The sequence below is a fragment of the Pelodiscus sinensis genome, chromosome 3 (assembly GCF_052426305.1).
Source record: "Pelodiscus sinensis isolate ZL-2025 chromosome 3, ASM5242630v1, whole genome shotgun sequence".
Classification (NCBI taxonomy): Eukaryota; Metazoa; Chordata; order Testudines; family Trionychidae; genus Pelodiscus; species Pelodiscus sinensis.
Genome location: NC_143054.1, coordinates 132,320,415 through 132,343,949, shown reverse-complemented (window position 1 = coordinate 132,343,949; position 23,535 = coordinate 132,320,415). Strand labels below are relative to the sequence as shown.

At 40.5% G+C, this 23,535-nt stretch overlaps 1 protein-coding gene across 3 annotated transcripts in view; it reads left to right on the top strand.

Annotated features, from left to right (window-relative positions):
- RGS7 (regulator of G protein signaling 7) overlaps positions 1 to 23,535 on the top strand; it is a 375,675-nt gene that overhangs the window by 309,004 nt on the left and 43,136 nt on the right. For all 3 annotated transcript variants that reach the window (XM_075924826.2, XM_075924832.2, XM_089777370.1), the window contains exons 7-9: positions 11,975 to 12,039; positions 15,086 to 15,162; positions 15,262 to 15,343. In XM_075924826.2, the coding sequence (XP_075780941.2) occupies positions 11,975 to 12,039; positions 15,086 to 15,162; positions 15,262 to 15,343 (224 nt within the window). The remainder of the gene's footprint in view (positions 1 to 11,974; positions 12,040 to 15,085; positions 15,163 to 15,261; positions 15,344 to 23,535) is intronic.

Sequence of the window (23,535 nt, the reverse complement as noted above, 5' to 3'; positions counted from 1 at the left end):
CTCAAATGGGGTGGGCTCCTGAACCTCTTTTATACCCCTTGGGTCATGAAGGCTTCTTCCTGGTCTTAAGTGGCCAATTAGGAAAAATGGCTTTGAATGCCAAGTTTCCCACGAAGGGTGCAAAGCATAATTTGCACCTGGGAAAATGCAGACAATGGGCACCTCTGGTATGTGATGGGCGAAGATTCCTCTCCTGGGACAGTGCAGGCGTGTCAATTACTGGTACTAGCCATCAGGGCGACGGGAGGCCCCGGGTCATCAGCTAGCCCATTTACTGTCTGGTTTCTGTTTATGGTAGAGTCAGGGACAGGCAGCAAACCTGTGTTCCCAGGGCATCAAAGGCTGACTGCCTTTCTCTTGCTCTCTGGGGGGGGGGGGGGGAAACAAGATGGGGCTCGTGGAAAAACAAGATGGGGTTTTTGTGTCTGGCTACATTCCACCCCCTTGACACGCCTCACTATGTCCCAGAACGCAAGATGGCGGTGATGCCAGCACCCTTTGCCCTCCTTGGAGGAAGCTAAAATCGCCCTATCAGCAGGGTCTGATCAGATAATTTGGATCAAGGGATTGATTAGGATCGCTTCCCAACGCCACATACCAGATTTGTGCAGAGGAGGTAGCAGTGTACACAAAATGCCTAACAATACATAGAAGCATGCAGCAAGCAATTACAACAAGTAAAATGGTTAATATAGTATTTACAATAGAGTGAAGGAAGGGAGTTAACGAAAGTCCTAGGTGTTGGGCTAGACAATCTAGCCATGAGGCTTTACATTTTTAGTTACAGCATGTCTTATCCCATACCGTTTGTTGCCACTTCCCTTGCCTTCCGCCCTTGACCTCCCCCCAGAATTATTTAGAGGATTGCGGTAGTCGCTGTCATCAAACCATACCGGTCCCCATCGGAAGATGTCACTTTGTTTCACCAGTTATTTGGGCTGAGAGGGACAAACTCGATTCCCAGTCCAGTAGAGGAGTCAAGTAAGGTGTTCTGGTACAGCAGTAGCAGTTGGGATGAGGAAGAAGACCATGGCGAGTTGGAGTACCATGTCTCATTTCAATAGTCTGTAACTAACAACAGTGGTTGCAAGCACAACAGCAAGCGGTATATATATACAAAAAGTTCATGGTGGTGTCCCGGATTCACACCAGCACTGGGAGGGATCCATCCCACTGGAGCACTGTTCAGGGATATTGCCTCAGTTTCCTGTAATAAAACATAAGGTTTGCCGGTCTTGGATATAATCCAAGCCTCAGTAATGGTTATTGGTGTTAGCCCAGCATCTGCAGTGGTCCAGACTCCTTTTCCCTTATAGGAGTGCAGTACATGGGTTTGTGTTCCCAAACTGGGGTGTTGGGACAAGGGCTAGTAAGTGGTTTAGTCCCATGATTGTAGACAACCCTGTTGTCCATCGGGTTGGGTAAGCAAAACCAATTATTGAAACAATTTCTACTCCAGTTAAAACATACTTCCACCCTTGCTTACTGGTGGGTAGTGTACCAATATAATTTACTTGCCAGGTTGCCCATAGTATTTTTCCATCTCTTAGCCTGGCAAATCATTGCCTTTCTGTTATGTTTCCTGAGTTCAGCACATAGGGTGCAAGCTTGTACCAGATCTCTGGCTTGTTTGTGGGTGATAGGCCACCCCCTGGCATGTGCCTACCGCACCAGCTCTCTGTGTGTTCCAAGGTTTCATGTAGCCAAATGTACAGGCGTTCCCAATCCACCTGGACAGCAAAAATTTGTACTGCTGCATCTGCTAGGTTATTTAGCTGTGCAGCTAGAGTATTATTCTTTTGGACACATGACTTATGCTTAAGGCATGTGGGGTTGCATGCTGGTATATCCATTTCCAATATTCCAATCTCCAAACAGGCTTTCCTATTTCCCAGTTATTATTCTTCCAATTAGTTATCCACTGGGTGGCTCCAGCCCATACAGCATAGGAGTTAGTGTAGATGGTACTGGCCCCTGCCTCACAAGCTAATTGATTGCTGCCAGCTCTGCAAGCTGAGCTGTTCCTTCTATGTTTGTGGACAGGGGTGCAGTGGATGTGTCTGCTGAAACAGCAACAGCCTTCCCTGTCCACTTTCCTTTGAAATAGCCAGGCAGCCTGTATTCACATATAATGTTGAATTTAAAAGCAAGCCAAAAGTGTTATTAACTCAGCCTTGAAAGAGACAGTTAAGTTTTAAAGCTTGAGTTTCTAAACTAATAATTTGGTTTCTAAAAAGTTAAATGTCCTTAAGAGTTGAATGCCCAACAGAAGCACTAACTAATTTGTGCCTTGTCTATTTGCAATTTTAAGCAAGAGGACATTATCCAAAACAAAATAAAACTAGTTCATTTGAAACCCACAAAATAGGGTTACAATATGTAGAGCTCATTCTTTATGCAGTTAACCAATTAAGTTTCAGTAGAATTCTTAATTTTTCTTTGCAGATTTAACAAAAGTGTCCATAGACAAAATGTTTACATTTGATTGTTTCTTTGCACAGATGGTCTGCATAGTGCTTAAGGAAGAGGCTGCAAAGAAACAAGGTGTCATTTTTAAAACAAGATTTCCCTTCACCTATTACAACCATCACTTAATTCCTTCCACACTCCCACAGAGTCCACCTTTTATCTTCACATTCCCTCAAATCACTTGCTTTGTCCTTTTAAAGAAAATGTTTCTCATTCCTAGTAACTTCCTAATGTTTGCTTTACTTTCCTTATTCCTTCAACCATGCCCATATAGGACTCCAAACTTTTTGCCTTCCCTTTTTCACATGCTAAATGACTTTTCCCAATGAGACCTCTCCACTTTTGCATTTCTACCTCTCCACTTTTGCAGCAGAGGCTTTTACATTTTTGCAGTTTCATATCTGGATTCTTATATTCAGACAATTTTGCAGAACACCTCTTTATAGGTTTTCCATAGAAGACAAAAGCTGCAGCTGTTTCCCTCTCCATTGGAGCCAAGGGTTTACATATTTACAGGTAGTTAGCCAATTTGTAGGTCTGAAATTGTATGGACAAGCAGTTAACACTTGATCAGATCAAGGGCTATGCCCGAACCTTTGCAAGATTTTGTTTAAAAGGGGTAACATCTTTTACAAATGCCAATTTCTCAGTCTTCTCTCTGCCTTCTTAAAAGACTGCTTACATTTAAACTTTTCCTAGTATACCCAACCTCCTATTTCTTTCTTTCTTTCTTTCTTCCTGGAGGGCTACAATTTGAACTTTCTGATCTCAGCTAGTTTGCTAATCAAACTTAGCTATTACCTGCATAGCTTCTTTGTGCTGCCAGCTAGGGCATTTGCACCACAAAGGGAATCACAACCTGGTGTGGCTCCTGGAGCTTTCACAGCATTTTAGTCTGTTTGCAGTTTTTACTCATTCTATAGTTTACAGGAAAATGTGCAATCTTTGTTTTCAACACTACTTAGCCACATTAAACTTTGCATATAGTGTAACTCTTTCTTTATGCTTACAGTTTTCCTGTACCTTCATTAAACAACTTGGACTAAAATGGTCTTACCAAACCAATTTGTTTTAAACCTACAAACAAACAAGATTACTGGACCTTGAAAACTTCATATTATTTACACTATATATATATATATATATATATATATATATATATATATATATATATATATATATATATATACACACAGATACACATACATTCTCTCTGAACCTTTCTTACACTATTTCTACATAGCTATACAACAATTACATTCCCTTTTTATTCATTGGGGTAGTTCAGTTCCAATAGAACCCCCTCCCTTTAGAGTTCTTTTAGCAGTTTCTCTAATCAAATGTACGAATTTGAGTCAAATTTGCCTGGATTATTTACAGACATTCCTTTGGAAAAAGGCCCATTTTTCCTTCAGAATGACTGTAAAGAAACCACAGTTTTCTATCTACACCATTTTAGCATTTGCACATCATCTTAAAGCATCTTGTAAGTATGCTTTAAGGGCTTAGATTTTCAGTACTTACTGCCTTTTTCTCAGTTCTACCACAAGGCTTTCAATCTTATCTGTTACCTGCCTGCTTGTCTGGGCCTGATCCTGTTTTCCTTGCTAAATGGAAAGTGGCTCCTTTCCACAGACTCAGGTTTTGTCCCATTCTTTAGCTTGCAGGCAGTTCTATACTTACAGAAGTGCACCCACAACTCCTCAGGATTTCCCCAATCCTTTTCTAACATTTCTCTATCCCATTTTGGGTTGCCCCAACCTTCCTGGGCAAACCCTTTCTCTGTACCACTAAAATCCATGTCTATCGTGACAGGCTTCATGTTGCTGTATGTGAACCAGTAGCACAATCCTGCCGACTACGCCAATTCTGTCAGCCGACGGTCAGGGCAGTGAGTCCCTTATGACCGGCTGAAGTTCTTTTAAATTGTGCTTGGTTCTGTTACAGCAACTGAAGGAGTCAGGTTAAAGCTTAAACAGTTACTATTTTATTGTTACAGGGTAAACTTAGTTGTTAAATGCTACTACTGTGTTACAGATAACACAGCCACTACAAAGGACAGGACAGAAATTACACTAATAAGTTACTTACAGGTACCATGAAACCCTTTTGGTTCTCTGAGCTCTTATTAAATGCATGCAAAATAGACACATAGCAGGTATATATTCTTACCCCTGCATTCCAGACTTGGCGTGGCCAGCGTCTTTCTCTCAATCCCTCGGGAAGAAGTAGGGCGAGGTTGGGCGTCCCACAGACCTCGGGAGACAATCAATACCTGCCAGCAGGTATAGATGATTGGAGCTCAAATGGGGTGGGCTGCTGAACCTCTTTTATACCCCTTGGGTCATGAAGGCTTCTTCCTGGTCTTAAGTGGCCAATTAGGAAAAATGGCTTTGAATGCCAAGTTTCCCAGGAAGGGTGCAAAGCATAATTTGCACCTGGGAAAATGCAGACAATGGGCACCTCTGGTATGTGATGGGCGAAGATTCCTCTCCTGAGACAGTGCAGGCATGTCAATTACTGGTACTAGCCATCAGGGCGACGGGAGGCCCCGGGTCATCAGCTAGCCCATTTACTGTCTGGTTTCTGTTTATGGTAGAGTCAGGGACAGGCAGCAAACCTGTGTTCCCAGGGCATCAAAGGCTGACTGCCTTTCTCTTGCTCTCTGGGGGGGTGGGGGGGGAGAAACAAGATGGGGCTCGTGGAAAAACAAGATGGGGTTTTTGTGTCTGGCTACAATGGGGGGGAGAGTCAGAGCTGGAGGGGACCTGGGCTCTAGTGTAGTACAGTGCCACAGGATTATTAGCTATTTACAGATCCCCACTCCACAATCACTATCTCAGAATTCCTGAATTGTTGCAGCAAGTGCACCATGACGTACTCCATACTAGGCTGTTGGGGTAAGGTGCAAGGCGGAGTAGTGCAGGGGATATCCAGTGATGAATCCTGGCTGGCCACATTGCTGCACTTGCAGGTGGAACATGTCGTGGATCTCTCTCCTTCATTTGGAAACAGCTTATGTGAATGCCATCTCCACTAGCCCCTCCCCCCACCAGTTGTCTTGGGACTAATTTAAAGCTCTACCTGAACCTGACCCAAGTGAGTCATTCCATTCTAACTGGCACCCAACATTTTTAGCCAATTTCTGTTGGGTTCAGGTCAGGCTGCAAGTCTCTATTCTCCACAGATCCAGTCTTGGTGCCATTGAAATCAGTGGGAATTTTGTCATTGACTTTGGTAGAAACTTGATCAGACTTTATCTGAGCAACAAACTAACTTTATGGCTTTAAATTTTTAGATTCGGCGTGTGGGTTTTCCACTAAATGTATATGTGTAATGTATAATTAGTCCACTTCCTTGTGTCTAGTGTGAAGCCTCATAATTATCTCTATGGTCTACTTTAAAAAAATTGCAGAGGCTTTACATGAGATCTAAACTATAATTAAGCAGTTGAAAGTTGAAAATGGATGAACCCTGAAAATGTTTTTTTGTGACTGAATATATTTAAATGCTGTTGCGAAGAAGAAGCCCAGCTCTCTCTCTTTCTCTTACGCGCATATCTCAGTGGGATTTGTTCAGTAATTTTACTGTCAAGTTGCCCACATTTTGTAACTTAGCTATTCTGGGTGAGAAGAGTTTTGCTAGCAGGGTATGCTGGTGTATCACCTACAAATTGCTGTGTCGGCGGTGCTTTGAAGTTATAGCTCAGGCTGGAAATTGGACACTCAAGCCCCTTCCGCCATCAGACTTCAGAACCCAAGCTCTGGCCCATGCTGTAACTTTAAAGCAACATGAGCATAACTATTTTTAGAGTAGTCACATCAGCACCTTTGGCAGGGCTAGGAGTCTCATTTCTATGTATAGACAGGCTAAATGGGGAGGGGAGCGGTTATCGTTGATTTAAATAGATTCTCATCTTATTACCCAGACAGATCATTTTTAAGTGGGGCTTATGTCTAGTAGTTGGGGGAAACAGTCACAGCACATTGCCTCAAAAAGCATGACCCAACAAAAAATAAACAGAAAAGCAAGTTGAGGGGAAGAGAACAAACTTACTGTTCTAATATAAATACCTAGCTCTTGTATAGCATTTTCCAGCAGTAGATCTCAATGTGCCTTATAAAGAAGGGCCAGTTTTATTATCCCCATCTTATAGAAGTAGAGGCACAGAGAGATTCAGTGACCTGTCCAAGATCATCCAGTATTTAAGTGGCAAAGATGAGACTAAAATCTAGGTTTCCTGGGTTCCAGTCCAATGCTGTAGAACATCCCTTTGAGTGAGGCATTCGTCTGTTTCCTTGTACATTTAAATTGCCGTGGGCATCTGAATTTGGTTGCTCATTGATACAATCTTTAAAAAAGTTGCCACTCAATCTCTGTTTTTCCATGATACTCCAATCAGTTCTAAATCATATGCTACTGCTACAACTATATAATTTGTTTTACTGAAAAAAGCAATCACATTGATTGCAAAATCATGCTAAAATATACAAGCACTAAAATAAGATTGTATGTTGCAGTCCATGTTTGGCAAACTGAGATTATGAATCATGTTTTGTTGCATTAATAGACTGTTTGTTCTCGTGTCAAGTAATTTTTATGAAGCATTTTGTTGCATTTAGGTACTTTCACTGAGATGGTGGATTTATTGTGAGATGTGCTAAAAATGAGCGGGCCAAATTCTGATCTGTCACCGGTGACAATCTAGTTGTTGACTGCTTTGAACTGGTTTGTAGTGGATGGCAGACATTGCTTCATGGTTGGCCCAAACAATGTTTAGGGCCCTATCTTGTCAATTATGAAGTTACATATGCAGTATTTAACTTCTATTTTGGCACATGACACTGTTTGCTGAAAAGTTCAATTAGTACTATTTTGATGGCTTTCCAGAGAGCAACGTAACCAGTTTGTACAATGTGATAGTTCCCCATGTAACTGTGCCTCTGACCTCATTGTGGTCTTCTTGAGGGCACACCACCTACTTAAACTTGTCAACTCCTTCTCCCCCTACATACATATAAATATGTAAAAACGAGAGGCCTTTGTTGTTAAAAGCATTTCCACAGATCAGACTTCCCTCTCTAGAGACGCATGCATAGCAGCAATGTGAATTCCAAACAGTGGGAACTCTGGTCTGCCTCTCCATAAGCATAGTTTGACCTCTATATTTGGGGGCAGCTCCAGCCAGGCCAATGGGACACTCATGGGTGGAGCAAATTCTCTGTCTGTCTGAGGTGTGCCGTTTGGGGTGGGGAAAAAAAGGGCTTGTGCTTTTCACCCTGTTGTTGAACCAACTGTTTATGACTGACTGCTTTAGACAAAGGGAGGAAAACAGTTGACTCATTTGCTCCCTTTCTTGCAAGCCAGACTACACCATCTGTAGTAACTGTAAACTGCTTTTGTTATAGATGGGGCAAGGAAAGGTCAGGGAAGTACTGTGCAATCAGTGCCTTGAGGGAGGGTTTGTTGCGGCATCCCTAACTCCAACTCCCATTCCTCTTAAACTTAACAAAAATTATACTTGTATGTACCTCAGTTTCCTCTTCTGTAAAAGGAGGGTGATATTTGCCCCTTCTTTTGAGGTCTGTTGCTAAAGTACACTCTAGAAGAGTTAAAGTATTATTATTGTCTAGGAAAGTGCAAACAACCCAACTCAAATTCCTGAGCTGCTGCCTTCAAGAAGCCCTTAACAATATTCCAGAATGGCTGCATTCATGTTCAAAGTGTGAGTGCTGACAGTATAATGATTGGGAAGCTGAGGGTGAGAGGAGAAATCGAACCGAAGAGTTGAAGTGTCCTTGAGCACCATTTTCTTCTGCCTTGGCATTGGCAGATATGTCCTACATCCCAGACAGATAAATCCTCCAGGGCACACTTTAGACTCTGCCTTAAGTACACTGACATGTAGAAAGAGTTTTAATGAGTATAAAAAAGGCCAGATGGTATAATCATTAGACTACTAAAATAAGAGAGGCATTTTAATACCCTGGAGGAAAGGCTTGAGGGATAAACATAATAGTTTTGAAGTCCTGGCTGAGAAATGTGCATACTAAAAAGAAGTCATTAGATGGAAATTTCAAGGAGACAGGCGTGGGACTCGTTGCCACAAGATATTACTGAGACAAATAACATAGTATAACAGCAGATGTTGTAATTAAAGGAGTCTAATCTTGTTCTGAAATTTTCTAACTGGGATAAAATGGCAAAGGCTGACAATCCTCATGCTTCAGGACCAGATGCTGGTCTCCAGGTGGTATACCTCACTAAGGAAGCTCAGTTCAATGAACCTTACTTCTCTAGGTCCCACAGTTACTTATGTACCATTCAGATTTGGTGTCACCCCACTTTTATTGTTGAAATTTGTTTACCTTGGTGAAAAAAAAAGAATCTTTAGTCTAGGGCTACAGAAAGTTATTTACGCTGAAGGAAAGAATGCAATGGCATTTTAAGTTCCTGATCTTTATCACCATTTAAGAGTCATGCCAGGGACCTGAATTTACAACTCTTGCTCCCATGAGGTAGCACTTACATAAGCAGTCCCATTGATCTGTGATGAGCATATGTCTAGAAGCATGAGAACTGTGAGCCCTTGTCATTTTACTCCAGATAGTAAATGTTGAAACAGTATTAGACTCTTATAATTGTCAGGGGGAAGTACTATAGTATTTATCTTGGGTCCTCATGAAATTGCCCTGGTCTAGCAGAATTAAGCAAATTATGGGGTGTTCAGCCCATCATCTGACTCATCTTGGATTAGAAACTGACAAAGAAAAACTTCCAAACAAGTGAATCATTGACCTGTTCTGCTATGGCCATTCTGATCCTGAAGGAATAAATATTTTGGAAAGGGATATTAGGCTGACGACAATGAACAAAGTACAACAAATATATTGAAAATAGGTTGGCAACTATCCTCTAAGAATATTAGTTTTACAATAGGCCAAGCAAAAGAAGAGAATAGGAGTTTTCTAAGTATAATTAAAGAGATGTTAAAGAGATTAAAGGACCTTACTACCTTAAACTCAACTCATGGAGTTCCTTGAACCCTTTGTAGTCATCTTTAATAAATACATTAAAAAAAACCTTCACAATATATTAGAACTATCACTGACAGGGTCATTTTGCTTGTTCAGTCAGTTAAGAAAACAATTTTGAAAAGAATAAGAAAAAGAAGCTGGACTCTACCAAGCCTAAAGCAGTAGCATACCTATATGGTGCTTTAAAAATGCATTGAAATTGGGGCTGTTAAATTCTGTACCTCAGCCTGCTAAATCACCTGTAACAATTGATGATAGATATAGCTTTGTATTATCAGAGGAGGCACCTCTTCTTTTAGATCAGAGTGAATATCTGAGATGATGGAGTGAATCTCTTTTGAGGAAAATGGAAAGAAAACAAATGGAGAATAGACCCAATACCATGCGAGCCAAATTTTAATTCTTTGCATTAGGTAATATCAGGAGTCCCAGTTACATTCATCACAAGTTGGGGAGTCTACAGAGTTTCTGGGCCCCTGGGCAAGGGGGTGGGCCAGCTCCGTGCTCCTGGAAGGGGCAGGGCTTCAGGTGGAAGGGGTGGGGCAGGACAGCCAGACCTCAGCACTGCTCAAAGTGTGCCACACTGCCCCCCAGAGCAGTGTGCAGTAGTGACAGCGGCAGCTGGGGGCCCCAGGCCTTTTTGAATTGCTGGGCCTTGGGGCAGTTGTCCCCTTTGCACCTCACCTCCATCAGTGGGCCTTATTGCAAGTGCCTCTGAACGTTATGTTCTCTGATGGATTTCACCCTGTGTGATTCCAGTAAAATAACAGAATGCCTTGTGTCTGGGGGAGCAAGTCAGATTGAAACTATTCGTAAGATTTATTCTTTTGTTTGAAGTGAATTTTGTGTGTGTGATTCTTAAGCATTATTGATTTGACCTCCTTAAAATACAAGATTAGATTTGACACAAGTGCCTTCTGCTGTTCTAGGGACTCTAGGATTGAGTTTTTAGAGGTAAAACTTTCAAATCTGTGCCAGCAGTAGAAAAGGATTTTTCTATGTAGGGATGCAGTTGGGGGCCCAGGACTCCTTTGCTCATAGCCTAGCTTTGTGAGGTCTCTATTTGCCCAGCACAGAGTCCAAGGATGGATTGGTGGATCCTTGATTATATATATCAATCAAACCAAAAGGCCAAAATACCCCACAGAAGAGGTGGGTTGTGAAGGCATGAAAGGATTATCATGTTGCTCTTCAGCTTTGTGAGGGGAAATTCTCACTCTTATACCTCATTTCTGGGGGAATCCACTGTATTAAATAAAGTTACCGAGGCTTGGAATGGAGGGTAGGATTTGTTCCTAAATGAAGCATGTAGGATTTGCAGTTTAACTGAATAGAAACTTTGGATTCATGAACTATGCTGCAGGATCAAGGATCTAATGTAATGACTTTGTGAGTAATGCTAACATTTGTCTTCTGTCTCACTTTAGTTTGATTTTCAACCCTTTTCTTTTCAGCATTTGTTGCTTGTAATATTGTTGGCAAAATTCAGTTCAGTTACACAGATGTGAATCCAGAACAAGGCTGCCAAACTCATAGAAAGTACTTTGAATTTACCACAGTGTAAATAAGACTACCTTTGTTCCCACTATTGCATGTAAAGATATGCTGCTCCTTTTTCATTTTCAGTCACATTTTCTCTTACAGATGTTTCCCATATGCAGACACACTTACCAAGCCTTTAGTTTTTGTATGTGTTATTCCCTTTTTCTTTTTAATGGCAAGTTTCTCTTGATGTAGATGGGTGTCTGTGCAAAGGGAAAGTGATATATAAATTGGCAATAAAGAAAATCCTTCTGCCAATGAAATAGGACAATATCTCCTGATAATCCACTAGGTTTAAACCAAAACTGAACAGACAAAAAAGAACAATAACAACCCACCTTCAGTGCTTTGTTTTTTACTGCTGTTATGTGAAGTGATCTGTATAATTATGAAATTAATCGCTCTGCAGGAAGCTACACTTCAGCATATATTCTGTTTGATGTATTGACAACCCCCCCCCCCCCCCCCCCCAAGCTTCTAAAACTTTTGACTATGGAGCAGAAGCAAATTAGAGCTCTAGGCCAGGGTAGAGTGGGAGTCCCTCCCTATACCTTTCATCTGCAGTCCACCCATCCCCCTCCAGTGCTCCTGCCAGGGAGTGGGGTTAGGGTACAAAGGCTTCCAGAGTTTTTAGGTGGGTGAGCGGGGAGTGGTGCAAGCCCCCATTCTCCAGCAGGAGCACCAGGCAGCTGGAGTGAGTTGGGGCTCCAGGAGTGCCCATTTTTCCAGGACCTCCTACCCCAATTGGCCATTTCCCCGATGGCTTAATGGCTAACGTGCCGCTGCTATAGAGGGAGAAACACAGAGGTAAAGAAACTACCAGCCAGTGTCAATGGAATGTGGTTGAAACCTTGAGATTTTGATTTCTGGGGCTTTCATGTTTGTGGAATGGCAAGAAATGATTGATTTATTTTTTTGTGTTCTAGCTGTTTACCTCTGCAAGCGAACAATGCAAAACAAAGCACGTCTTGAGCTAGCAGACTATGAAGCAGTAAGTACCTGGGGCCTTTCCTGGAAATGAGTTGTCAAATAAAGGAGAATTCAAAGCTCAGCAGAATATAGAGTACATTAGAAACAAAGGCCACAGAATTTTTCTAGTGCATTGGTTTATAAATGGAGCAGTTTGAACTGGTTCCTAGGCATTTGGCAACTGTTGTATACAGGAGCCTGCTATATTATACTAAGCAATGAAAATAGAGTGTGTGCCATGTTCCCTTTAATTCTTTTCACCCCTGAGTGGAATGAATTTTCTTAGATACACCTTCATAGTGGGGCACAAAAAAAATCAAGTTGCAGGAGTGGGGCCAACGGGTTCTGCAACTTGATGGGCTGGGGGTGCAGACTCTCGGGTGGGGCTGAAGATGAAGGGCTTGGAGTGAAAGATGGAGGCTCAAGATTTGGGGAGGGACTCAGATCTGGGGTTTGGTGTGCAAGAGGGGGACCCACTCTGGACTGGGGGTTTAGGGTGGGGCCAGCGCTTTGGAGTGCAGGATGGTTCTCAGAACTGGGGCTCAAGACGGGTCAGGGGATTGGGACTTGAGTTTACCTGAGGCTCCCTGATGCTGACAGTGAGGAAAGACCCTTTTCCCCATCTTTGAAAGCTTTGTGCTGAGGCCAGCAGGAGGGTTTCCCTCCCTCCTTCCCGCCTGCTACCCTCAGCAGCTCCATGCTGGGGATGGCACGGACAGGTGCCCCCAGCTGTCCATGGCAGCTCCGAGCTGGAGCCAGTGGGGAGAGGCTCCTCCCTGCTGGCCCCGGCAACCTCAAGGCTTGGGGAGAAATCTTGCTCCTGGTGCAGCCCCGAGTCCCTGTGCAGGTCTTAATGGGAATCCGTGCAGCTGCACAATTTAGAGGGGTATTAAGGTGAGGACATTTTCAATAGATAGAAAGAAATCCTAAGTGTTCTCCTAATTTTGCAGTGTTTGGATCCAGGTTGTTGGTGCAAGAAGCCATAGAGAGGGGGTCCAACTGCAAAGTTTGAATTCGTATCTTCCCAAGCTCAGGGGTGTTTGGGAAGTGAAGTTTTGGCTTGGGCCCATCTCTAATTTAATTGTGTAGAGACTGTTTTCCCAGCATTAGGTGAACTGTTCACTAATCTTATGCAGTTGAAGACAAACGTGACCCTATGTTTTCCAGAAGTGTACTACAGTGTGTAAGGCCTCCAGTTTGGCTAGAGCCAAAAAGAGCTACAGCAGAATGAGTGTTATCCATGGTATCTTGGAGAGGGTGAATAAAGAAAAGTATTTTTTAATTCCCATAATAGAAGAACATAATAGAGGACACCAAATGAAATTAATGGGTAGCAGATTTAAAACTAATAAAAGAAAGTTCTTCTTCACACAGTGCGTAGTCAACCTGTGGAACTCTTTGCCAGAGGAGTCTGTGAAAGCTAGGAGTATAAAGGTATGTCTACACTAGCTTGTTAATTCAAGCTAGGTAGGCAAATCAGGCAACCAGATTTGCAAATGAAGCCCGGGATTTAAGTATCCCGGGCTTTATTTGTATGTTCCCGTCCGGCTGCCATTTTTAGATCCCCCTTTGTTTGAACGAACTGCCTGCGGCTACATGTGGCAGTTTAAAGTTAATCTGAACTAAATTCTTAGTTCAGATTAACTGTTACTCTTCATGGAATGAGGTGTAACAATTAATCCGAACTAAAAATTTAGTTCGGATTAACTTTAAACTGCCGCGTGTAGCCGCGGACAGTTCATTCAAACTAAGGGGGATTTAAAAATGGTGGCCGGACGGGAACATGCAAATAAAGCCCGGGATATTTAAATCCCGGGCTTCATTGCAACTCCGGTAGCCTGATTTGCCTTCTTAGCTTGAATTAACGAGCTAGTGTAGACATACCCTAACAGAGTTTAAAGAGAAGCTAGATATTTTCGTGGAGGTTAGGTCCATAAAAGGCTAGTAGCCAGGGGATAGAAATGGTGTCTCTTGCCTCTGTTTGTCAGAGGCTGGAGATAGATGGCACGAGACAAATAGCTTGATCATTGTCTTCGGTCCACCCCCTCGGGGCACCTGGTGCTGGCCACTGTCGGCAGACAGGCTACTGGGCTAGATGGACCTTTGGTCTGACCCAGTATGGCCATTCTTATGTTCTTATCTTATTATAAGATTTTGTGGCCTATTGATTGGATTGTGAAGGCATATCCCTTTGCTAGTCTTCTGTCAATATGTAATACGGTCACAATCAGATTATTTGATACCAATTTCCTAGACATTTTTTCAGTGACTCTTATTATAATTAACACAAAAAGGGGGACATGGGGAGAAATTGTGTGTATCAAACTCTCTTGAAGTCAGTAAACCAAATTCTGCTTCTATTTACATCAGTGAAAGTCCAGAATAATTCTATTGCTACCAATGGAATTGTTCAAGATTTACCAGCAAATCTGAGTGCAGAATTATGCCAAGACTTGTCAAAATATTTATTATGAAATGGATATTCTACACGAAAATAGCTTTAGTCTGCAAATATTTTTAAAAGCATATAACCGGCAGTCAATTTTCTGTACAAGGAGTTTGTATTCCAAAAATAGCTTTTTAATGTTCCAGCTTAAAGTAATCTCTAGAAACAACATATCCAATAATACTCAACACAAACAGCTCATACAGAAGACAAATGGCAGTTTCAGCGTGAATCAATGGCAGTACCAAACTAATGTCACTGTTACATTTCCAGACCTGGCTACAGTTTATAATTGAAGCACACTCCTAAAAGTTGCTGCTGGTATGTTTTTTTCTGGCAGCACCAAACTCTGCAGAATCCACCCCAACTCCTTAAAACTGTTCCCAGACTTTTCAGCAGATTTCCAGCTCTTAAAGAAACAAAGTCTACATTATATTTGCCCCTGTGTTCTGTCCTGTGCTGTGTCTGCTTCTTTCTACCAGATAAACAGATATTAGCACTGGCCTGAGTTTTGTGACTTTTCAGTGTAACATCATCTTTTAGAGATTTGGAAGATAGTCTAAAACTGAGAGACAATAAATAAGTTAAAGCACCGTTAAATTAGTTTATACTGTATTTACAGGAGAGTTTGGCCAGGCTACAGCGAGCATTTGCCCGGAAATGGGAGTTTATTTTTATGCAAGCTGAAGCACAAGCAAAGTGAGTTTCTTTGAAGTTTTACTGCTGTATTTGTCATTGACTGTTTTAGAGGCACTGCAGTTAATGTTGTTTGTCTTAAATATTCTGCAATATTGACAGAGTGGACAAGAAAAGAGACAAAATAGAAAGAAAAATCCTCGATAGCCAGGAGCGAGCATTTTGGGATGTACACAGACCAGTGGTAAGTAAATATATTGATTGTAAGCATTCCAAAGATAAATATGAAAATCCAAGCAAAGCCAGATGCCTTCTCTCCTGCTTCCAAATGGTCACAGCAAAGCTGTTATCATTTGGGAGCAGTTCAGAGGCACCTGTCTTCTTTTGGAGGACTTATCTGTTTATAGTGGTGGCATGTGGTCTATTCACATTTTTTCCACTCCATCACAGATGTGTAGCAAGGGTGTTATGTGCCTGGGGGCAAAGGCAAAATTTGTGTTCCCCCATCCACTGTGCGGAGAGGCCCCGAACCTGGCACATGGATGATCCCAGCCCTGAGAGGAGGGGGGAGCTTGTACTGCGTCTCTCCCTACCCCCTCCAGTTTAACATGCCAGTGGAGATGGACAAGGTTTGGGCTGGAGGCGGAGAGGAGGGGAGGAGTGTCCAGTCTGCAGTGGCAGGTGGAGGAGGAGCAGGTGAGCCGAGGGATGACAGGGGAAGGAGAGGGGGACTAAACTATCACATGGCGCCCAGGGGTAACAGCCCCCCCGCTCCCTCCTCACTACTCCACTGCTCCAACATTACAGATGTGCCCATGTTCCATGCTGTTTTCTGGATGTGGAGACATGACGTAGTCGGATTTGTTTTAATAAAAAAAAATGTATTTGATTTAGGATTGCTAATTCAAAGCATTCAAAATTTATGAGACAGGAACCTCAAAATCACGAGACTTGCTTCAAAATAATGTGCTTTTTAAATGATTCATTTCCAGTTCTTTGTATTTGATTTCTGAGCCTTTAGGATGCATTTGGGTCATATGTTCAAAATTTTCTCCACAGCTGTGAAGGCCAGCAACATACTTTAAAAAAAAAGAAACCTGAAGCTGCCATGTGATCAATTGATTTTTGAGAGGTGGGGCTTGAAGAAAAATCACCAGCTAGCACAGAACTTGCAATAAAATCCTGAATATTGGCAATGTTGTTGGAGCATTGCAGAATATGTGGAGAACTAAAAGTTTTCCCCTTCCTTTGCATGTGGGAAAAAACCTAATGTCTTTGCTAATTTAATAGAATATGGGGTGTATCCTGCACTGCTGTGTATTAAAAGACATAGAATAAAAATTATATACAAAGTAAAAAGTTCTTAGCTAATAAAATATTAGATTACTATAACTATATGCATTTTAAAAATCTGATTAATATTTCACTGATTACTTTTGGCGGTAGTGGGGGAGGAATTGGAGAGGGTGTAATGAAGACTTTTAAAGGAGAATGAATGAGGTTGGAGAACCACCAAAGACTCAAACTGGACTCATTTGTTTGAGAGACGGTGCAGTGAAATTAGGGGAAAGAGGATTTGAAATAAACATAGAGTGGAGAAAGACACAAAAACTGTTACAGATGATGTGCATATCATAGGACAGAATTGGAGCTGTAATGTCCACCAACTATAGAGATGTATGGAGGGAGAACAGAAAGATATTTGGTGTTTGTTTTCCATAGGAATGAGCTAAAGAACAGAACGAGTATAGAGGTATGCAGAGAAATGTTATTCTGTGTCATGGACCATTTGAATATCTGAACATTTAGGTTTGTTTAAATTTGGAATGAAAACCAAACATTTTAGTATTCTCCACAAGAGGATTTGGAGCCCTGGTTCTGGGGCAGTCCTCCCGTGGCAGACCCTGTTGTTGAAGATCTGCAAACTTGGGAGCTTGGGAATCAGCACTTCCAGGGCTCCAAGTGGAATCAGACTGTTTGGTGAGCAGCAGATGAATCGGGGGCTTGGAAGTTCAGAGGCTACAGCTAAGTAGGAAGGTTTCCAGGGTCTTGGCTCCCCACCAGCTGTGCTGCCAAGGAGTCAAGAGCTGGACAGATGAGCTAATAGGAACCCAGCCTGGAAAGGTTCCATCACAAACTCACTGAAATCTGTTTGCCTTCCATCAGGGAATTTCTGAGAATCTCTAAAGAACTCTCCAGACTCAGAGAACCTTGCTGCCTGAGACACTTTTGCACTTAATTCTGAAGTGGATGTAAAGATTTTGGAGATTGGCAAAGATGTGTTTCTATTTCCAAGTCTGGGTGGGGAGATGAGCCACTGAAGTTTGAAGAGTAAAGATTTAAGAAACAATAAAGGAATAAATTACAGATTCCAGGATGAGGGCAAATGATATCTGATAAAAGCTTTGCCTAAATTGTAGTCAGATGTACATATCAGATGATGTTTTTCATTTGATGTAGGCAGACCTAGGGGATATGGATCACAAAAGTATTTTGGGTCTAAATCAGAAATCTAAGTTCCTGACTATCAAGATAGCATGACATTTCAATAGAAGAAGTAGGAAAGGGAAACATTAAAGATTTGTCTGATACGTCTTTTTTTTCCAATGAGTAAGATAGTAGTTTTGGTTACACTGAGTTGAATCAAGTCCTATCAGTCTCAGAAATAGGTAAGTTTGATAGTGAGAAAAAAAATGAAGAAAGGTTGAAAAAGTTGAGGTAATACAGATGTGCCTGTATAAGGGCTGGTAAAAAAATTAGTTGAAACATGGCTTTTTGACTAAAAATTAAATTTTTACATGCAGACCAGTAAACCATAAACCAAAACCTGAAAATGTCTGTCTGTGTTAAAATGTTTAGGAAATCATTACAAAAAAAGTTTTCAGTTTAATTTTCAAAAAAATGAAATAGTTTTACCCCAAAATACACATTATTACTGAGAAGTTTTTGGAAACTGTATATTAGTTCAGTTTATGGTTTGAAAAAAAGAAAACATTTTGCAGGGTATTTTGAATAAAACTATACTCCTCCCACTGAAATTTCTTATGCAAAAATGATTGCATTTTCTAGCTGGAAGCTAGAAATCATACTGAGATATGATTTCAGGAAAGAGCTGGCCCGAGATAATAATTTAGAAAAGAGGAGGAAGTCAAGATGTGGATCCAGGGAGATATTTTAGTGGAGGAATTTAGAAGTGGGATTCACACGTAACCATAATTGAAAAGAGTGTAACCAGGAGAACAAAGTTCCAGAAACGGAGCTGTATCTAGTGATCAAAAATAATGGCATGGATGATCATATTAATTACAGTACTAAGATCAAGAAAAGTGAATCAGGGTCTTATGGGAAAAAATAATTTTATTTGCCACATAAAGGTCAAATAATATCTTCAGCTCAGGGTGGAACTCTTGAAGAGAAGTGTGTGCTCAGACCAAGGGGCGCACCTATGGAAGGCTGGCTTCTGTACTGTATTATGTCTAGACAGTTGACTAGAAATCATTGCAGCAATTGTTTTTTGGAATTAGAGACTGTACATGACTTTTTCCAAGAATTTGCTTACAGAATGATGAAACTTGGTTGATGAATCAAAGAAAGTGTCTTAGGGAGGATTTATTTCAAACTTGTTTGTGCTTACATTTGTTATTTTTCAGAGAGAAGGAGAATGATTTTGTTATTGCACTGTTTGGTTTCCCTTTAACGTTCAGTCTAGTGCAGTGGTTTTCAGCCTATGATTTGCCGACTTCTGAGGCTGTGCCATAAGGGCAGGAGACTAGACTTGTTGATCTCTTGAGATCCCTTCCAGTTCTAGTGGTCTATGATTCTATGTCTAAGATTTCCAAAGGGGTCTGCAGTTCTATTTGAAATTTGTTAAGGGTCTACAAATGGGAAAAAAGGTTGAAGATTACTGCTGTACTCTCATACTTTCATTATATAAAATGATTTCCAGGCATAATCTAATTTCCACATTTTACGGTTATTCTGTTGTATTGCTAGGTACTGTACCTAGTAACAAGAAACCACTCTTTTCCTACTGCTCCCAGAAATAGTGCCACCCATCAATCTCTACAATATCTACAAATACTGGACTAAAGAATCCACAAAGAATTGGTCAGAAGGATTGGCACGTTAGTCAACCATGTTTATAAATTAAGCTATACTCAAGGAGGTCAGTTCTTTTCAAGGCAAATGAAATTAAGAGGTTATTGTTTAAAAAGTAACGGTAAAATGTCTGATTAATGTTTTTATAAAATAATGCATCACCCCTACATGAATCATTATCTCAATTAAAATCCATGAACTTACAGCTTGTTTCAATTGCCCATGATGGTGTTAAAACAATAAATCCCCTGAAATGTTCCGCAACCCACTGCAGAACAGCATTTCCTGTGCTTGCTGTGAGATTACCTCTTTTAGATACTGATCAAGGACAACTGACACATAGCTAACTTGCTGCAGTAAACCTTTAAATGAATGCATTTTCTTGCTAGGATTTAAATTAATGTAATTATTTTCTGGACAGTACTTACGGTTCAAATTCATTTATAAGTGGTCTGATATACACAGGGAAATGATCCCTATAATCTATAAATCTTTAAATTAAAGTAAATTATTTTCAGAAAACTGTGCTGGTCCCAGAATATTAATGCATTGTTTTTCTAATGTTGCCTTTCATGTAATGCAGACAGCAACTTGCTCTTAGTAGTGTAACTGCTAACTGTAGCACCTACAGAGGTGACAAACATGAAAAGGAGGTTGAAATTATATCATGATCTAAAAATCAGCAACATGATTATTTCCCAGAGTTTCCGCGTCTGATCTTTCATAGGATTGTTTTTGTGTAGCCGTTCAGTACCACAGAAATTTCCCTTTTTAAAATAGCTGACACCTTCAGCCAATTTTCCTCCATGTTGAAATTTGCTGCAAGTTTACATCTGTGGGTGTCTACCCCCATTTTAAATTAAACTATACAAATAAATCTCTTATGAAGAGTGGCCTTGCATCATCTCATCCTTTCCATTCTCAACAACTGACTAACTAGTTAATAGTTACCATCTAGCTAGAGTTTAGCAGGAGAGTCTTAGGTATTTTTATGTGTTTGTTCCATCTCTCAAGGTCATCGTATACGACATTACAAAATACTGAATTTAATTTGAATATGAGGGGGATCCTTCTTTTAATACTACAAATCCCATAAGCTACTTTTGCCATAAAATATTTGTCTAACATTTTAATTATTTTGAAAAGGTTTCAAACAGTTTGATTGAAGCAAATATGAATCATGCCATTCAGCCCTGAGTGATTCTTAAGCCTTGAAAGTCCATGTCCAATATATATATACATGCTTCATAATACATGACAACAGGTAAGGCACCTGCCCATTAGGCAGTTGGCACTCCCAAAGCTACAGTTGGTATAGTCATGCATCATGGTTAATGAAACAAAGCCTTGTAAAATATGGTATTCTTGGCATTCAAGTAGTGTTCATGAGACATACATGCATCTAAAACATTTTTGTGAAAATTCTGTTTGAGATACACTGCATGCACCTATGTCTATCTTCTAAACTTGATAGTTAACCTGTTGTGTAACATCTTTATGAACCATATGATAGCTTGTCTCAGAGGGGCAACGGTGTTAGTCTGTAACATTAAATACAACAAGTAATCCTTAGAGGCTAACAAAAATATATATAGTATTATGAGTTTTCATGGGCAAAACCCACTTCTTCAGATGAGCTGGGTGTGATAACTATCCTCTGGGTTGGTGTGTATTATTATTATATTAGTATAGCATAGCTATTAATTGTGATTTTCCCCTAACAAAAAAAAGTGCAACCACATGAACATTTCAAGTTCAAGTGAAAATTCAGGATAATTCAAATATGGGAAGCTATGCAACCTGTGGAGAAAGTAGATAATTACACAAACTGATGAACTAAGATTGGTTTGTAAAAGTCAGCTCAAACAGTAGGTAAGTCAACCAGCAGAGTAATAAATATGAGAGTTCTGTGGAATATTTCCCCACATAAAATCCTAATGCAAATGCATTATATTTTGTGGCATGGTGTGACATTAGTTTAGTACTTCCAGACCTTTTGTGGGGGTTTTCTTGTCCCCCCCCCCCTTGCTCATCAGCAGTATTCTCTCAAAAACTCTCGTATAATTCAGAAGGCTAACAGGCAATGACTGTTTAATAATTCTGATTGGATTAAGGCAACATGTCGCCTAAAATCTCTGTTATCCTGTTAGAAAGGCAGCTAGGGATGATTTTCTTGTTATAGAAAGTTATCATCCTATTGAAGAGACAGGCCTATGCATAAAATAGTTTATTTCGAATCCCACTCAGTAAAACTAGATGGCTGTCATCTGCTTTTGCGGAAAAACTTGCCAGCTGTCTACACTGGCCGCTTGAATTTCCGCAAAAGCACTGACGATCTCATGTAAGATTGTCAGTGCTTTTGCGGAAATACTATGCTGCTCCCGTTTGGGCAAAAGTCTTTTTCCGAAAGACTTTTGCGCAAAAGGGCCAGTGTAGACAGCAGAGATTTCTTTTCCGCAAAAAAGCCCCGATCGCGAAAATGGCGATCGGGGCTTTTTTGCGGAAAAGCGTGTCTAGATTGGCCACGGACGCTTTTCCACAAAAAGTGCTTTTGCGGAAAAGCGTCCTGCCAATCTAGATGCTCTTTTACGAAAATGCTTTTAACGGAAAACTTTTCCGTTAAAAGCATTTCCGGAAAATCATGCCAGTGTAGACGTAGCCGATATGTATAGCTTCAGTGATGTATGCCAGCATTACCAATATCTTAATATTCACAAACACCAAGATCAGATAAATATAGCATAACGCACATGTATGAATGTTTATGTATTTGCTGTCCAAAATCAAATCTCAGCCAACTAACAAATTATCAATAGTTACTGTAAAATTAATGCAACTTAACTTCATCAAGTGGTAATCTAAAAATAAATTAGCTTTCAAATAAACTAATGTCTATTCCTGGCTGCCAGTGCAGTGGTGGATTCTCTAGTACCTTTTTTCCAATCTAGTTTTCAATTACTTAAGATTTAAAGGTTAGCATTGTTTCCAGGTAGCTGCTGTCTATTTGACAGATGATTACTATTACTAATCATAATCATATAAAGCATGCTTTTGATCCTCCACAAAAGCTCTCAAGGGTTCACCTCCATAAGAGCAAATGAAATATAATACAATATCATTCTCTTCAAGCATAAACACGTGTACACATTAGGGTTGTCCTTTAAACCAATCAGAATCCAGCTTTTTAATGGTGCAATGAGCAATTGTTTACATACACTGTTCAAACATTTGTTTGTCAAGAGTCTGTTTTTAACCTGTTTGAGAACATTTAGAAATTGCTGTAGATTAAATATATGTGAAATCAATGTAATCCAACACATCCTTATGATCAGTATTTGTAGCTTGACAAATAACTATCTTTGACTCAACATTTATGTAGAAACAAGGGAAAAGCATCCTTTTGCAACTTTTTGTTGTCCTCAAATGATCTCTCTTCCATTTTGTTTAAAACATTTTGAAGAGTCAAAATCATCACAAAAGACCTAATTCCAATGAAATTAAAGGAAGTTTTGCCAATGACATTCATAGGAGCAGGGATGGAGCCATTGATTGTAGAAAAATATATGTATATTATATTAAAAACACCAGAAAATAGTGTTTGCAAATATACAGTTGCAAAATGTGCATTATTTCTAGTATAAGCACACAGTGAATTCGTTTGGCAGTTTTGATAAAATCTGTGTCTTCCTACATATTTTGCTTCATATATAATGACTGTACTATTCATTGTCTTAGGTGTTTGGGTATCAACTGCAACTCAAAAATGGGCATGCAAATCCCTTAGGTGGGTTTGAAAATCTTAGCCTCTTATTCCTAAAAGGAGAAGTGCCTCACAAATGCAACACTGTTGTGAGTACACATGTTTAAGACAGCTTACAAGGAGCAGAATAACAAGCCTTAGTGCAGGTATTACATATAAAAATGTCTCCCTAAAATTCTTTGTATAATGTCCTTTTGAGTGCCACACTGCAGGTGCACATGCACCTTTCATCAGAAATATTTGCTACCCAGGCCCTTTCATCTTGCACATGAACTCCAGGCATCCATGTGCCCTGTAGGAAAGATGTAAAGAGCTGCACAGGTAAACCACCCTCAGTTCCTTTTCAAGTGCCTCAACCTGAACTGAACTTTCTTGCATGGCTTCTTCTAAGAAGATCTTATTGCAGCTTTAACCATAGGGGCAGTTCTAGTTTTACTTCATTTTAGTTCAGTTGTTAGGTTTTCTTTTAAATTCTTCAGTTTTTTATTATACACTCCTGCATCCCCCCCCCTTCCCGTCTCCCTAAGGTATGAGATAGCGCCATAACGTGATATGTAAATCCCGGCTTCATTTGCAAT